Source organism: Nelumbo lutea, chromosome 2 (genome assembly GCF_056320005.1).
Source record: "Nelumbo lutea isolate HS-2025 chromosome 2, American lotus-T2T, whole genome shotgun sequence".
Taxonomy (NCBI): domain Eukaryota; kingdom Viridiplantae; phylum Streptophyta; class Magnoliopsida; order Proteales; family Nelumbonaceae; genus Nelumbo; species Nelumbo lutea.
Genome location: NC_142685.1, coordinates 72,628,569 through 72,646,762, shown reverse-complemented (window position 1 = coordinate 72,646,762; position 18,194 = coordinate 72,628,569). Strand labels below are relative to the sequence as shown.

The window sequence follows — 18,194 nt, the reverse complement described above, 5'->3', positions numbered from 1 at the left end:
GAGTGTAGAGAAGATGGGCCGAATGGCCCATAGGTTGTTTATTCTTCTTGTTATTTTGGGCCCATCCTGTCAATGTTAAGTTATTTTTTAAGTTCTTTGTAAATTCTGCCCAACTAAGGGCCTCCTTGTAATTACTCAAAAATATCTAATAAGACAGTGTTAGAGGGCTGAGATAGAGACTGTTCGAAAACTCTTCTCAGAACCCCCATTGCCGAAACACACAAGTCTCCTCTCCTCTCTTCAGTTTCAACATTATGAAATCAGAAAAGTAAGGCATTCAATAAATTCAGAAAATAATGTGCTTGGTCATCGTTGTGGAGAACATCTTTTTCTGATGGATTTCTAGATCTCTAACTAACTTTGTTTCTTGTATTCTTTATGTTTATTTGGTTGTTAAGGATGATTTAGGGTATAAATTAGCTTCTGAATATCAATCTACTAAATATTCTATGGCCTATTTCAGTTACCGTTTCTCATGGGACAGAATCAAACATCTTTGTCGGCTTCGTCGGCGTTATATTCAACTATATGCTGGTTCACTGCAACAGTTGTCAAATAATGATTGCTCTGAAATCAGAGAATTTGAAAAAGACCTTGATTCTAAAGTAATTCTTTTGTGGAGGTATGAAACCAAATTGTACTTTGTTGCTCTAATTGTTGAAATTCTAAATCAAACATTATTAGATGAGCTTTTGCTCCGTTATGTGTTAGCACTGATTCTTCAAATCCTCATTAATTCAATATTCAGTTTCATGAGATGATGTTTTTCTTCAGGTTGCTTGCACATGCTAAAGTTGAATCTGTAAAATCAAAGGAAGCAGATAATCAGAGGAATCAATCAAATAGAAGTTGGTTTTCCTATGGATGGTATGTAGGACATTTAGTTCATTTGAAAATTTTGTTCCATTGCTTGAGGTTAATACATCTTCCATGTATCTGTGAGAACATTGATAGTGCTCTTCATCTAGTTACATTAAGAGGTTATTTTCGTTGCTTCTTATTTCAGGAGTGCTACTTCTAGTGATATCTCTTCTGGGAGTAGTTCAGAAGCGCCAAAGCTGATTGAAGATACATTGACCAAAGAGGAATGGGAAACAGTAAATAAATTACTTAGTTACCAACCTGATGAGGATTTACCTTCTCTTACAAGAAAAGATACACGTAATATGTTACATTTCTTGATAAATGTCTCGATTAGTCAAGCTGCCACTCGGATCATCAGTATCGATCAGACAGAGATTGTCTGTGGTTGGTTTGAGCAACTTAATGTGACCACCAAGCTTTACCGAAGGACAACCCATTGTGATGTATCATTGAGATTTTATGGTTTGTCTGCTCCTGAAGGTTCACTTTTACAGGTTTGCTTGCTGCTTGCTGTATTTCTGTTCCAGTTGCTGCATTTATTCAGTGATATTGCAAGTCTTGAAAGAATTTAATTGCAGAGTGTCAGTAGTGAACACAAGGTGAATGCTTTGGCTGCCAGTTTTGTGCACTCACCAGTTGGAGAGAATGTAGACTGGCAACTTTCAGCAACAATTGCTCCCTGCCATGTTACGGTGATCATCAAATTATGCTAAATTTCCTTTGTTAATTTTTGGTACTAAAATAAAAGATATGTTTTAAACTATAATGAATGGGAAACAGGAAGGTGTAAGCTTTCCAGTTCATACGTAGTTGGCTGGGCACCTAGCCTAAATGCCATGCCTTAATAAAAAAGACCCTTGTCTAGGTGACTATGTACCCACCTAGGCAATAGAACACCCTTTTATGAGACAAAACTCATAACGCAGGTGCCTTTTAAAACCTTAATTACTATAGCTACGTCTTATTACTTCGTATGTTGATGCATTCTAATACATACTGTACTTATAGCTGATGCCTTGTTTTAAGCTTTTACTTTTGAAATTTAACATATCTAAGTGCTTTGATAAGGGAAAACAAAGAAAGAAGAGAAGGATAAAAAGGATTCCCTCACAATTCTAAACAATTTTTCTTTCTTTTTCTCTTTTCCTTACTCTCTATCTTAAAATTTTATTATATAACATTATAGCCTTCTTCATTTGCTAATTTGATATGAATATACTATATAAAATACATATTATATTGTAATGTTATTTTAAAATAATACTTTTTATTTTTATTAAAGGGACTACACAACGGGGAATTAACATGGAATTTAGCTTGTCTGAGTTTAATTTTCTTCTGATTGTTCTTAATGAGTTGGATACATCTCTTCGTATTTATTTTCATGTTTATGTATATAGGGTATGTTGGTGTTTGTACCGGTTCTCTTATGTGTTGTACCCATACATTTTTGTTCTTGTTGTCTGGGAAGGAGAAAACCATTCATGTTCATTGGCTATAGTCTAAGGGAACCTTACGTTATTGTTAACTTCCTATTTTAATTATCTTTAGGTCAATGTGATTTTTTTTTCTAGAATAACCTTTCTGGCTTCTTGTCATCATTATTTTCTTAAGTCATCATTGTTTTTTTCATCTTGTTCTCTATATAGGTTTTGATGGAAAGTTGCAATCGCTTTTTAGAGTTTATGAAGAGAAGTAGTGCAATCAGTCCTGCGGTTGCATTGGAGACTGCAACAGCTTTACAGGTAAAATGCTAATATGCTTCAAGCCATTATTATTAGTGTGTATTGTTTTAAATGGTACTTTTTTTTGAGTACTTTGTTGATATGATCTTTCAATGAACAGATGAAGATAGAAGAAGTGACCCGTAGAGCTCAGGAGCAGTTTCAAATGGTGTTGGAAGAACAAAGCAGGTTATCTCCTAGATTTTTTGTTGCATTCTCTCTTTCATTTCTTTTTCTTTATTTCTTCATTTAGTTCTCAAAATGTTATATTTATTAATTGGGTTTGAGTGTGATACCAGAATAACTTATAACCAATCAATTGGTATCATAAAAGTGGTAGCCAATCTGGTGGAATTCATCCCAATTCACCCGGGGGGGGGGTTTATTGGTCTCTTCTGGTATCATTAATATATTTTTTTTCTGTTTAATAACGACTTTTTTGATCTTAAAAACACTCCTAGGCAAGGCACTGTAAAAACCAAGTCAAATATCCATGCACACCTCTTCATGAAGATCTCCACTGAGAAAAATATTTTTAACATCTAACTGGTAAAGAGGACAAGAATAACGCAAAGCAAGTGATAGGGGAATACAAATAGATTTCATCATAGCTATGGGAGAGGTCTCCCTATAATCAATTTCATTGGTCTGAGTATAGCCTTTAGCCACCAACCTCACCATATATCTCACAACATACCATTAGGTCTGTGTTCAATAGTAAAAACCCATTTACACCCTATAATCTTTTTTTCTTGGGCAAACAAACAATGTCCCATGTATTGTTCTTTAACAGAGCATCCATCTAGTCACATTCCTTGGAACGAAAACATATGAGATGGAAGCATGCAAAGACTTGTATGTAGAGGATAGATGATGATAAGAAATATAATTTGAAATACTATGAGTTCTGGAAGAGCACTTACCTTACAGAGAGCAATAGGTAGATCAAATTTAGAAGGAAGTGCAGGTGAAGCAACAAAATCCCTTCTAGTTACTAGTTAGAACTTTGTATATTGCCTTTTCCTTAGATATTGGCGCTGTAGTGTTCTTTCTTTATTCATCAGGCATTTTATTTTCTTTCAATATGTTATTAAATAGCTTAGTTGGCCATAACAGGCCTATATCACCCACACCTTTCCACACTTCCTATTGGAATACCATCATGTCCTAGAGGAGAGTATTGGGATATAGAGCTACAGTATCCGTTGAATGCTGAAAGACCTACCTCAGATTGGTGATAGTTTTGAGTTTTTGTTTACGGCTGGTTGGACATTTTTGTTTTGTTTGATGAGGGTTGCATGCTTCAGAAGCAAGTTGTGGGTAATTTTTCTGTGGGTTGAAAGTTAAAAGTTGTTATTTCTTGTGTGTTTTGTCTCAGGAGATTGTGCTTTTCTTGGGTGCTTTGTCTTTCTTAGTGGATGATATCTTATCACCTCTCATGTACCGTCTCTTTTTATTAATAAAATTACTTTTTATTTATCACCAAAAAATCTTTAGAAAACATGTGCTACAGTACCAAATGTTGGTGGCTCATTGAATCCAAAATTTGGTTCTCTAGTGAAGTGCCATCTTTTTAGGTTTCAACAACTCTACTACTCTTCTTGTCTTATGATACCAATTTTGACATAGATTAAAGAAACAGTTAGGGCTGAGCGAAAACTTGCTCTATATTTCCAAGAGTACTAACATATGTCGAGAGTAGCAGGAGTTTATAAACTGTGATTTCCGTCATCATTTATTGTATGTGGCATTATCCAACTTTCCTTTGTAGTGTATATGCCAAAGTATTTGTTATTTGGAAAAAAAATGGGTCTTAAATGGTTCTAGGCGCTGATATCATTAACTTTATGTATATTAATTTGCATCTTAAGGATATGTTGGTGCATTTTCTGTAATTTTAACTTTCAATTTTGTTGATTTTATAAGATGTGAAATTTCCTATTCATAAAAAAAGATGTGCGTTTTTCTATTTGTAATTGTCAACACTTTCTGATATTCCAGATTTGCGCTTGACATTGATATTGATGCTCCAAAAGTGAGAATTCCTATACAAACATGTGAATCTTCCAAATGTAATGGCCAATTTCTTTTGGACTTTGGTCATTTCACATTGCACATCAAAGTAAGTTGCATCAGGTGGATGTTCTAACTACTTCCTATTGCATTGAGTTTTATTGGAACGTATTGGGAACTTTTCAGGAAGGTCAATGTGATGAACAAAGGCAGGGCTTATATTCCCGTTTTTACATAACTGGAAAAGATATTGCTGCGTTCTTTATGGACTGTTCTTATGACCAAAAAAACTCTATTGGAGTCTCTTCAATTTTTGATTGTCAACCTTTGAGATCACCTACCTCAGAGAATGTTGACTGCTTCTATGCTCTGGTTGATAGGTGTGGGATGACAGTTATTATTGATCAGGTAGCTTTTTTATTTTATTCCTTGTTCAGTTCAAATACTTTATTGGATATTGGCCTTGACCATTTCAAAATTTTTTCTGACTGTTCTACAATCTGTTCTTTGAAGATTAAAATCCCTCATCCGCATTACCCATCAACACGTGTTTCCATTCAAGTGCCTAATCTTGGGATTCACTTTTCACCGGCTAGATACTGCAGAGTCCAGGAATTGTTAAAGTTATTCCGTTGCACTGTGGACAACACTGATCAGACTATGAATGAAACTTTCCAAATGGGTCTGGTGCCATGGAACCCTGCAGATCTTTCAACTGAGGCTAGAATTCTTGTTTGGAGGGTGTGTGTTCTTTGATCTAGTATGGCATTTTTTCTACGTCTGTCTCTAAATTGATTTTTTCATCTCATTCTTTTAATTTTGTGATGTAGGGAATTGGTAATTATGTGGCAGAGTGGCAGCCGTGCTATCTTGTGCTATCTGGATTCTATCTTTATGTTTTGCAGTCAGAGGCATCCCAGAATTACCAACGATGCTCAAGGTAACCCCCTTTCTATCCCTTAACCCATGCCAATTCTTCCCTCCCTCAAATGTGTAATAAAAAACTTCTATTTAAGTAAAACCAAGATATGTATACATGTTTCAAATAGAAGATGGGCCCAGAATTACAAAGAATAGGAATTGTGTTGATCTCAAGTAATATAGTAGGCTGACAGGCAACACTGAAAAGGAAATCTGAAAAATCCCTTGATCTAAGGTATTTGCCACAGGATTCACACCCTAAGATTTCAGTAAAATATTCCTGCTTTACAATGTGTTTCACTCCTCCATTACTAAAATGTTCAAGGAAGAAGAAAGGGGAGCTTTTGGAGAGGTAGGCAGGGAACAAAGAAGAGATTTGAGAAGACAATTAGAGGAATGCCTACACAAGGAGGAAATAAGCTGGAGGCAAAAATCTCGATGTAAATGACTGTAAGAGGGAGATAGGAACACAAGGTTTTTTCATTCTTTGGCTCATGGGAGGAGGAATTTTATTTCCAAATTGGAGGTGGATGGAGTTGAGTTAACACAACAAGATAAGATTGCTAGGGCCTCTGTAGGACATTTTAAATTCATTCTAAGAAGGCTTGTGAGTAGGGGGGTGTGGTTAGAAGGTTTGGACTGGCCAGATGTAGGGGTTGAGAACAGGAGAAGGTTGGAAAGAAGGTTTGAGTTGGAAGAAATTAAGGAGACTATATTCTCTATGGATAGAATTAAAGCTCCAGGTCCAGATGGTTTAACAATGGCTTTTTTACCAAGATTGCTGGGATACTTTGAAAGGTGATCTGTTGATGGTGTTTGAGGAATTTCATAGGAGAGGAGTGGTTAACCCGGGTGTGAATTCCACTTTTTTACCTTTGGTTCCACAATAGAAAGATGCATCCCATCCAAAGGACTTCAGGCCAATCGGTTTGGTAAATAGCCTGTATAAAATCCTTGCGAAGGTTCTATCTTTGAGATTGAAGGAAGTATTGCCAGATATCATTACTGTTGGTTCGGATGATATGTTGTTATTCTCTTGTCTGGGCTGGGTATTAGAGTCTCTAGTTAATGAGCCTTAGTAACTGGGCCTAATTGTATCTTGTGCTTTATTAGACTGGGTGTCCCATCACTAATCAGGGGCATCCTGGTCCTTTCATGTAAATTATGTATTGCTCTTATATTAGTGAACGGCTGATGAATTTTGCCCATTTGAACACATCAGACTCTCCCCTCTTCTTCTTCTTCCACTTCTTCTTCTCAGCTCTCTCAACAGGTTCAGTTCGACAAACATGGTATCAGAGCTCTAGGTCTGGTCGTAGAACACCTCTCTCGCCTTGTTATAGCCAGCTGTCTCACTCTTCTCTCTCTATCTTGGTACTGCAGAGAAACCCTAGGTCTGGTCGTAGAACACAGCAGAACTTATACCTAGGGTTTCCCTTGGTTGTAGGGCCCAAGGGGAGTAAGTCCCAGTAGCTGATGCCCTAAGAGATACATAGAGCAAGGTGTAGCCATTCGGCTAAGTGAGATCTGTGTAAAACAGATCTAGAAGAGAGGACTGATTTCAGCAGTCCTAGAGCAGTTCGTGGGTGAAGGTTAACCTGCGATAGCAGTGATTGGTGTGTGGTAGAAGCCACAACAGCTAGGTCAGGGTTGCGACAACAATGGCCAAACACAGCAGAGTTTTTTATTTTTGGCTTGGCACTTCGACTGTAAGTGGCAGCTTGCGACAGCAGTGAGTGGAGCAGTACAGCAGAGTGGGAAGGGTATTACAGCCCTAAAACAGACCCTCAGGTCTGAGATTACAGTGCTGCAAGGTCCGGAAGTCTGAAGAGGTTTCACATAACCTGTGTGTCAGTTTTGGTACTCTTGCAAGTCGGAGAAGATGTCTTCCATATCTGGGGAAGTTTCTTCTAGAGATATTAGGACTAGTGGGAGGTCTCCTAATCTGGAGAACCCTAATTTGCACAGCCTACAGATAACAAGTGTGTTACTTGATGAATACAACTTTAGGGAATGGTCTGTTTCGGCCATGCTCTTTATCACATCCCGGGATCTTACAGGCTATTTGGATGGGCAGAAGAAAGAACCCAGAATAGGGAGTGCTGAATATGCTGTTTGAAGAAGAGAGAATGCTACAGTCATGTCCTGGCTGCTTGCTTCAATGACTCCCAGGGTAGCTAGGACAGTTCAACACTTCTCCAGCTGCCAAGATATGGGAGGTGTCTAAGACCTATGGGTAGAAAAAGAATAATGCCCGAATCTATAGACTGAACCAAGATATTGCTGCCCTGAAGCAGGGAGACATGAGTGTTGCTACATACTTTGCTACATTAGAAGGATTGTGGGAAGAGCTGGATCACCACCTCATCATAGACTGGGAGAATGCCAGAGATAAGGGGAAACACGACAAACAAGTTGAAGAGAGTAGAGCATTCAAAATTGTTGGCTGGCCTAGATCCGGTATATGAGAACATAAGGTTCTAAATTCTGGGAAGAGATGAGATGCCTGATCTACATCATGTCTACTATCTTGTGAGAAATGAAGAGATGAGAAGAAAGGAGATGCAAGTTGATGCCCAGACTAAACCAGTAGTGCAGTCTATAGAACATTCAACTCTCATTTCTACAAGCCAAAGGGGAAACAAGTTCTTTGACAAGAGACACTTGAGGTGTAATCACTGTGGGGGAGAAAAACATGTGAAAGAGAACTGTTGGGTTCTCTACCCTCATTTGAAACCAGCAGCATTGAGGAAAGAGAAGAAGCACCAGAAGGGCCATTCGGCAAGTGGGAACCTAGCAGAAAGTCCCAGTGATGGAGGTTCCAAACACTCATCCACAGTTGCTTCCTCTTCTTCGGGACAAACTACCTGTTCCCAAGGACACGGGCCTATGGATTTCACAACTGATGAGGTAGAGGTACTTAGTCGGGCACTGGCCCGCCTAAGGACAAATTCTCTTGCTTCCACCTCCCTTGCCAGATCAGGTATTGTTTCAGCCTTTAGTGCAACTAGTTCCATTGATCCAGCCTCCTGGATTATTGATTGTGGTGCAACCGACCGCATGACTCACATGTCTTCCTTATTCTCTTCCTATCATTTAATGTCTAGTCAAGACAAGATGAAGGTTGCTGATGGTTCCCTCTCTACCATATCTGGGAAAGGAGTGGTTGACCTAAGCAAGGACATCTCCCTCAAATCTGTCTTACATGTTCCCAATCTCTCTTCAAATCTTTTATCTGTTTCAAAACTTACCAAGAACTTGAATTGTAGCATAACCTTTTGTTTTTTAGGACAATTTGACAAAGAGAACGATTAGGAGCGGTCATGAGCGAGGAGGCCTCTACTACTTGGATGCAGACATCAGTTCAACCCTTCAAACATCTACTACTAGTGGTCAATCTAATGTGGAGTCATTATCTAAGCTGCACCTGTGGCATGCTAGACTAGGTCATTTACAATTCTCGTCATTGAAAATGTTGTTTCTGGAATTGTTTCAAGGTGTGTCAAGTAAAAAGTTAGTCTATGAAGTCTGTCAATTATCAAAACAGTTTAGAACTGTGTACTCAACTTCTAATAATGAATTCAAGCACATTTTGACTTAGTGCATTCTGATGTTTAGGGTCCTCCTATTGTTTCTGTGGATGGCTATCGATACTTTATCAGTTTTATTGACCACTATTCTCGATGCACATGGATCTACTTATTAAAGACACGGGATGAAGTGCCGCGAGTAACCATGGCATTTTGCAAAATGATTGAAACACAATTTGGCAAGAAAATCAAGCAATTCAGGTCAGATAATGCTGTTGAATATTTCGAAAGATCCTTTAACTTGTTTATGGAGGATGCGAGAATGATTCACCAGTCATCTTGTATTGGTCTCAAGCAATCCTCACCGCATCATATTTGATAAACCGAATGCCATCTAAGGTCTTGGGAATGAAGACTTCATTTTCGGTTCTTTGCCCTCATCTCCCTGTTTTTTCTCTTCCACCGAGGGTCTTTGGGTGTGTATGTTTTATACATGTCAAGGATCCAAAGAAGACAAAACTAGATCCTCGAGCTACAAAGGGAATCTTCTTGGGTTATTCTCCTACTTAGAAGGGATATAAGTGTTATGATCCAGTCACCAAGAAAAGATATGTCACAAAAGATGTGGTGTTCTTTGAGTCTCAATCCTACTTTTAATCTTCCTCGGATCCTCTTCAAGGGGAGACTAGTAGGATGGAAGAGGACCCTTCGGTTGATTCTTCTATTCCCCATTTCTTTGTGCCCTTCTCTACCTTGGATCTTCCATCTTCTCCTCTTGATCCTCCTATTTGTGGTATCCCAGGTGAATCTAGTGAGGCTCCCATTCGCCCAGATACTACTAGTGATGTGGAAAATGTTACTAAAGGCTCCAACAGGCAGTAGAAAGATATCAGAGTTACCTACAATAGAAGGAAGAAGAGCCCTCCAACTCCTGACAACAACCAATTGGACTCGGATCAACCTGTCTCAGTAACTCAAGGTAATCCTATCAATTCCTTAGACTTGGATCTTCCAATTGCACTTCGTAAATATACTCGTTCTTGTACTATCAGATACCCTATTGCGGATTTTGCGTCTTACTCCCACTTGTCCCCTAGTTATTGTTCTTTTGTGTCTGCTCTCTCTTCTGTGCATGTTCCTACTAGGTACTCTGAGGCTATGTCTGACCCAAGGTGGAAAGAGGTTATGAATGAAGAAATGAAGGCCTTGATGAAAGCAGGGACTTGGGAACTAGTAGATCTACCAGAAGGGAAAGGTACTGTTGGATGCAAGTTGGTTTTCACCGTGAAGCATAGGGAGGATGGGTCCATTGAAAGATACAAGGCTAGACATGTGGCAAAGGGGTTTACTCAAAAGGAAGGAGTTGACTACAAAGAAACATCTGCTCTCGTAGAAAAACTCAATACTATCAGAGTCCTACTCTCATTAGCTGTAAACTTCTTGTGGGAGCTTCATCAGCTAGATGTGAAGAATGCTTTTTTAAATGGTGATCTACATGAGGAGGTATTCATGGATCCTCCACCAGGTTATGAATTTGGTAGAAAAGTGTGTAGACTGAGAAAGGCACTATATGGCCTTAAACAGTCCCCTCGTGCCTGGTTTGAGAAGCTATGTGGAGCGATGAAGAAAGGTGGTTATACTCAAAGCGGGGTAGATTATACTCTATTTATAAAGAAGAGGAATGGGAAACTTACTGCTCTTATCGTCTATGTAGATGATATGGTAATTACTGGGGATGATAAGGAGGAGATCAATAGACTGAAGGAGGTCCTAGCTGCTGAATTTGAAATCAAAGACCTGGATCAACTGAGGTACTTCCTAGGGATTAAAGTTGCTAGATCCAAAGAGGGCAACTATATATGTCAACGGAAATACTTCCTTGACCTACAAGAGACAGGCATGTTGTGGTGTAGGTCAACAGATACTCCAATAGAACCGAATCATGGTCTACAGGATTTAGTGGGAGAGGACTACCCTGATAAGGAGAGATACCAGAAGTTAGTGGGGAAGTTAATTTACTTGTCCCTCACTCATCCTGACATTGCTTATGCCGTTCATGTTGTCATCCAGTTTATGCACAACCCCAAAATTCCTCACATGAAGGCTGTAGAAAGAATCCTCAAATATTTGAAGTCTTGCCCTGGGAAAGGGATTCTGTTCAGAAAAAACAATAGAATTGAAGTTAATGGATATACTGATGCAGATTGGGCTGGTTCTGTGGGTGACAGAAAGTCGACTTCAGGTTACTGTACTTTTGTTGGGAGAAATCTAGTTACATGGAGAAGTAAAAAATAGAATGTTGTTGCAAGGTCTAGTGCATAGGCAGAATATCGAGCTATGGCTCATGGTGTTGCGGAACTGTTGTGGCTTAAAATTTTTCTTGGTGAACTGGGAGTGAAGACTGAGTGTCCTCTCAAGTTGTACTGCGACAACAAGGCTGCTATCAACATTGCAAATAACCCAGTGCAGCATGGTAGAACAAAACATATTGAGATAGACCGCCATTTTGTTAGAGAAAGAATAGTCATAGGAGAACTTTGCATTCCTTACACTCCCTCAGAGATGCAAATTGCAGATGTTTTAACTAAAGGGCTAACCACAGTGAAATTTTTGGACTTACTGGGCAAGCTAAACATGATTGACATCCATGCTTAGCTTGAGGGGGAGTGTCGGTTCGATTGATATGTTGTTATTCTCTTGTCTGGCTTGGGTATTAGAGTCTCTAGTTAATGGGCCTTAGTAACTGGGCCTAATTGTATCTTGTGTTTTATTAGACTGGGTGTCCCATCACTAATCAGGGGCATCCTGGTCCTTTCATGTAAATTATGTATTGCTCTTATATTAGTGAACAAGGCTGGCTGATGAATAGTGCCCATTCGAACACATCAGACTCTCCTCTCTTCTTCCACTTCTTCTTCTTCTGAGCTCTCTCAATAGGTTCAGTTCGACAAACAATTACACCAAATCAAGGAGCCTTTGTGAGTGGAAGACAAATTATAGATCAGATCTTAATTGCAAATGAGAGTGTTGTAAATGTTTGGAAGGATGGAAAGAAGGGAGTGGTATGTAAGTTGGATTTGGAAAAAAGTTTATGATTTGGTTGATTAGGATTTCTTAAAGAGAATTATGACTAAATTTGGATTTGGGGCTAGATGGTGCAAATGGGTTATGGGATGTGTTCGCAATTGTCATTACTCTATACTCGTGAATGTGACAGTGGTAGATTTCTTTCTAGCTAGTAGGGGTATAAGGCAAGGGGACCCCTCATCTCCCTTCGTGCTCACACTGATTGCTGCTGTCCTAGGGAGATTGATTAATAGAGAAAACTCTAGGAGTCACATTAGAGGATGGAGAGTCGGAAGGGGGGAAACCCTCCTCACCCACCTATAGTTTGCAGATGACACAAATTTGTTTTGTGAAGAAGGAAACTTGAAATATATTAGGAACATGAAATTAGTGATACTACTTTTTGAACAAATGTCAAGATTGAAGGTGAACTTTGAGAAAAGTTGTGTTGTGGGTGTGAATTTGGAGGAGGAAGAAATTAGGGAGAGTGTAGAAGTGCTAGGGTGTGAGGTTTCAGGATGGCCATTGAACTACTTGGGGTTGCCATTTGGTGACAATCCAAAGAGGGAGAGTTTCTAGAATCCGGTGGTGGAAAAATTTGAAAAGTGACTTGTTTCTTGGAAAAAGAATTACCTTTTTCTTGGTAGTAGGATGACACTGATTAAGGCTATTCTAGCAAATTTACCTATTTATTTCCTCTGAGTGTTCAAAATCCCACTTAAGGTTGCTAACAAATTGGAGAAGCTGATGAGAGTCTTCCTTTGGGAGCCGGGAGAGGAGAAGAGGGACCATAGGGTAAGCTGGAAGATGGTGACCAGGAGCAAAAACAGTGGGGGGTTAGGGCTTGGGAACATTAGAGAAAGGAATTTGGCCCCATTGGGGAAATGATTATGGAGATTTCCACTGGAGAAGGAGAAATTATGGGCTAAAATAGTGGCAAGCATACATGGGTTGGAGCTAAATGGATGGGATGCTGGACTCTGGGCTAGGACCACAAGCACTTTTCCTTGGAAAGCCATTCATGATCTATTACCAATTTTCTCCCCTCTTATCAATTATGATTTGAATTCAGGTAACTCTATAAAATTCTGGGAACAAACTTGGGTGGAGAATGCCCCTTTAAAGGACCAGTTTCCTTCTTTGCATTCCCTTTCTGTTTTTAAAAATGAGACAATTTCCTCTTTCATCACCCCTTCCTCTTCCAATTTTGGGTTTGGTTGGAATTTGGTTCTGAAAAGGGCTGTGAGAGACTCAGACCTTGACACTATTTTGAGTCTCCTCCAACTTCTTGATAATGTGTTCTTAGAACCAGCTAAGGAAGACTCTAGAATATGGACCCCCACCCCTACTGGTTCCTTCTCCTATGCCTCCTTCTTTAAAGTATTAAGCCAGTCCACCAATCCTGTAACTCCCCCCTTCCCTGTTAATGAGGTTTGGTGCAGACCAATTCCTCCTAGGGTTGGTAGTTTTTGCTGGGAAGCATTTCTGGAAAGAATCAACATTGGTGATATGCTCCAAAAGAAGAGACCCAATTCTTGTTTGTTCCCTCATTGGTGTGTTCTTTGTAAAGCTGATGAGGAGACTGGTTTCCATTTATTGGTGTCTTGTCAATTTGCAAAATCTATTTGGGAGTGGGCTTTCTCTATGTTTGGGTGTACTTGGAATTTTTGCTCATTCTTTTTTCAGGTGGCGTATGAAAAGGGGAAGGACTATGTGGAGAGTAGGGGTGCTCACGGTTCGGTTAACCGAACCGTGGGGTGATTTTCTGGACCGAACAGACTTGTTCAGTTTTTACATTTAATCGAACAGAAACTGAACCGATGCAACCGGTTAACTGACAGTTCGGTTTTTTGGTTTTTTTTATGCCCTCAAAATTTAAAGAAAAGGGAAAAACAAGAACTGGGACCTCTAACCCGTCAAGCAAATGCAGTTGAGCCTCCAGACAAACAGTTCTAGGCCTTCTGGTTTTTAGTCTTAGGTATGTCTCCTGATCAATCCTTTGAGCCATAAAATAAAGCTGACATAGTGGAACACTAGAACAAAAAGGCAGAGAGCTCCATGAAAGCTCACTCATTGAGATGTGAGAAACCTATGCAGAGTTCTTCTTCCAGTCCGCCGGACAAACACATGATGCCTGAAACAAGCGAGAAAAAGCGACGTTCTTTTGGTGATTTCAGGTCACGTACTAAGTAGTATCTTCGCATTTCGATGTGGCTCCAGTGTTGCCGAAGCAGGAGTCTGAGAGAGAGCTCAGAGAACTGGGACAGTGGGAGTCTGAGAGAGTGAGAGTCCGAGAGAGAGAGGGAAAGAAAGGGAAAAATCCCTGCGCGGCGGGTATCAAACAGGCTGTTCACCAGTCTGGCTGCCAGTCTGCCATACTGGCGAACTAAAACCTGGAAGTCTCAGTTCGGCAGTCTGAACACTCTCAGACTGCCGAACTTTTTTACTAGATTTTCAAAAAAATATAATATATAATGTATATAATATTATATAAATATATATTACTATATATATATATCGGTCAGTTCGGTTAACCACTGGTTTTTTTAAATGGTTAATCGAAACCAAACTAAAACTGTCGGTTTTTTTAAAACATCGAACCAAAACCGAACTGACCAGTTCGGTTAACCGATTTTTTGGTTTGGTTTCGATTGGCTTTTTTAGTCAGTTCAGTTTTTCGGTTTTTTTTGCTCACCCCTAGTGGAGAGGACTGAGGGCAGCAGTCTGCTGATCTTTATGTGAAGAAAGAAACTCCAAGATTTTCTCTAAAGAAGAGAGAAGTGCTGAAGATCTGAGGGCCCTGATCCATATAATGGCTGTACAGTGGATGAAATCCCTAGAGCTATTCACAGACTTTACAGTGGATGACATGCTGAGGAAGTGGGGTGGGATTGCAAGCTGTACCCAGACTAAAGCAGTATTGAGTGTGTCTTGGATTCCCCCACTGGCGGGCTTCATAAAACTAAACTTTGATGGAAGTAGCAAAGGGAACCCTGGACAATCAGGGATTGGGGGTGTTTTTAGGGACAAGAATGGGGTTGTTTCTGCCATGTTCTCAGGCCCAATTGGAGTGGGTGACTCTCTTAGAGCTGAGATCCATGCAGTCGTGAAAGGAGTCCAGAAAGCTAGGGAGATGAACCTCAGAAAACTCATAATAGAAGGGGACTCAGAGGTGGTGGTAGGGTGGCTGAATAAAGATGATAGTGGTTTATGGAGATATAGCAATATGAGAAGGAAATTCAGATGGCTGGTTTGCGAAATGGAAGTTAAAATCAGTTGGGGTAAAAAGATCAGCTAATTCTTTTGCTGATGGGTTAGCTAAACAAGGGGTGGACAGGGAGTCAATGTTCTGGGCACAGTTGTAATTAAAATCTGTTTTTTTCTTTTTCCTTTTTCCTTTTCTCTTCTCTCTTTTTCATTTCTTGGGGCTCAAGCTGAAGTTGGAAGATAAGAAAGTTTGTCTTCCTCTTTATAATTCCCATTGTGATAATTAATGAACCGTGTTATTGATAAAAAAAAAGTTCAAGGAAGCATCTGAAGAAGCTACTAACTTCACCTACAAAAACAATGAACTTGAATTTTTGCAACCTATTCTGTTTAATGCTTTCATATTGAATGACTCTCTCTCTCTCTCTCTCTCTCTCTCTTAATGAGTAATTGAAATTTGTATTAATTATCAACAAAAATGTACATAGGTTCCATAGATTGCATGTGCCCCTTTGAGATGGTGGAATATCTTACACTTTCCAAAAAAGTTCTCACTTTTTAGTTGAGCCCAATATAATTTACCTCCTAATTACTGCTTGCTTGGCTAGTGCATCTGCCATGCCATTTACTGTCTATTGTACGGTTGTACCCATTGAAGTTTCACTTGAAAGTCGCTAATTAACTATCCAAACTTTCTAAGTTCAGTTTTAGGCCTACACTTCTTTTTTACCATTCTTCAACCACCACCTGTGCGTCCCCTATAACCAGTATCCTTTTTTGATTCTTGGTAGCTGCATTCCTTGAAGAACAGCCAAGAGCTCTACCCTTTTTAGAGTTGTAACTTTAATCCACCAAATCAATACCTCCTTTCCTGCTCCCTAAAAATTCTTGAATTTCTTTCATCTCAATTGTCCAAATGGTTGTTGTGGGTAACTCGGGGCCAGAAGGTATTGGGGAGGGGGGGGGGGCGGTATACAGAGACTCCATAGGAAGGGTGGTGGCCATGTATTCAGGACCTATTGGAGTGGGAGGCTCCCTGAAAGCTGAACTGATGGCTTTACTGCGAGGCCTAAGACTAGCAAAGCAGTCAGACTTCAAAATCTTGAAGTAGAAGGGGACTTGAAGCTGGTAATCACTTGGGCAAAAGGCCTATGACAAGCCCCTTTGCTTTACAGGCATGTCTTCAGGGGATTGATTGTTGATCTAGGGAGTTTACACTTCCTACTTATGGGCCAGAAGAACCGCCAATGGGATGGTGGATTCACTATCAAAAAACAGGGGGCTAATAGACACCAGCTATTTTGGGTGCTAATGTAAATCTTACGAATTTGGGTGTTTGTAATATCTCAACCACATGTACAAATTCTCTCGATTTAATAAAATCTTCTTTACTGTTCAAAAACAAATCCAAATGGTCGTTGCCCTCATGCAGCACCACATTATTCTTTTTCTTTTCTTTGGCTATGTAAAGGTCGGCGAGCAAAACATTTCCAAATGCAAGTACCAAATGGACAAGCAAATGTTTCTTTCTAATAATAATAAAACAGCAAGCCTTTTGTTCTTTTTATCATAAGATTCTCTTTGGATGCATAATAAATTTTCGATTATGTTATATTGCAGTATGGCAGGTCAACAAGTATGCGAAGTTCCTCCATCAAGTATTGATGGTTCGCCTTTTGCTATTGCTGTGTGTTCGAGGGGAATAGATATTCAGAAGGTAAACAATGGTGATTTCAAGTGAAATACTAGTTGCTATGGTTATTTTCTTGCAACTTAATGTGGATAAAAATTTGTAATGTAGTTATCAAGATTAATTCTGATCCTGCTCCCATTGGAGTTTAGGTTTCTCTGGAGATAGTAATAGTTTTAGGGTGGGCATGATAGTGTTATTGTTGTGTTTTCTGGTCTTATAGTGCATGGTGACTCTATTTGTGACTTTTTAGCTCTTTTCTGTGGATATTCTTGTGCTTCAAGGAATGTAGTTCTTATATATCACACTTTTCTATAAATTATTCCAATGCAGTGTTGGTTCTTTTTGAAGCTGATCCCTTCCTGTCTCTCTCCTTTTCTTGGTTGTTTTGGCTCTTTTCCTGTATTTGCATGGGGTAAAGCATGTCAAAAAGTAATTTAGTTGTTTTCTAACTGCATAGAACATGTTATGATGGTTCCGTTACAAATCTAGACATGATGTTCAGTGAAATGAAAGCAAGAGCTTCAATTATCATTTTTACTAAAATACCCCTGTACATGGGAAATTCATATGGTACCTTGGGAGGTATTTGATTGATTAAGTTTAACAAAATGTTAGTGAAAGATTACTTTATGTTTCCCTCTTTCTTGTATACAAATTTATCTTATTTGTGTTAAACCATTTACATAAATCTGTATTATGATTCTCCCCTCATTTATCTAATCTCCATGAAAGAATTCTTCTCAATTGATAGAGTTTGATCTGGTTTTTTGTGTAAAGTAGATGCAGAGAATATTTGGCACCCCCTTCAGATTTTTATGTTGTGTTATATTTGAATAACATTTTTTTTCAGGCCTATTTATCTTATTTGTGTTAAACCATTTACATAAATCTGTATTATGATTTTCCCCTCATTTATCTAATCTCCTTGAAAGAATTCTTCTCAATTGATAGAGTTTGATCTGGTTTTTTGTGTAAAGTAGATGCAGAGAATATTTGGCACCCCCTTCAGATTTTTATGTTGTGTAATATTTGAATAACATTTTTTTTCAGGCTCTAGAATCTTCAAACACCTTGATCATAGAATTTCAGGACAATGAGGAGAAGGGTGCTTGGTTGAAGGGACTAATACAAGCCACTTATAGAGCTTCTGTACTACATATGATCCTTGTCTTGGAT

At 39.1% G+C, this 18,194-nt stretch overlaps 1 protein-coding gene across 3 annotated transcripts in view; it reads left to right on the top strand.

Moving 5' to 3' along the window:
- Positions 1 to 18,194, top strand: part of LOC148871496 (uncharacterized) — a 181,046-nt gene that overhangs the window by 39,863 nt on the left and 122,989 nt on the right. For all 3 annotated transcript variants that reach the window (XR_016106452.1, XM_088967218.1, XM_088967219.1), the window contains exons 12-23: positions 464 to 622; positions 775 to 867; positions 1,007 to 1,358; positions 1,443 to 1,556; positions 2,514 to 2,609; positions 2,710 to 2,777; positions 4,590 to 4,710; positions 4,788 to 5,009; positions 5,115 to 5,342; positions 5,432 to 5,541; positions 16,946 to 17,042; positions 18,069 to 18,167. Coding sequence is in view for 2 of the 3 variants with exons in the window: in XM_088967218.1 (XP_088823344.1) it covers positions 464 to 622; positions 775 to 867; positions 1,007 to 1,358; positions 1,443 to 1,556; positions 2,514 to 2,609; positions 2,710 to 2,777; positions 4,590 to 4,710; positions 4,788 to 5,009; positions 5,115 to 5,342; positions 5,432 to 5,541; positions 16,946 to 17,042; positions 18,069 to 18,167 (1,759 nt within the window). In the remaining variant the exon portion in view is untranslated. The remainder of the gene's footprint in view (positions 1 to 463; positions 623 to 774; positions 868 to 1,006; positions 1,359 to 1,442; positions 1,557 to 2,513; positions 2,610 to 2,709; positions 2,778 to 4,589; positions 4,711 to 4,787; positions 5,010 to 5,114; positions 5,343 to 5,431; positions 5,542 to 16,945; positions 17,043 to 18,068; positions 18,168 to 18,194) is intronic.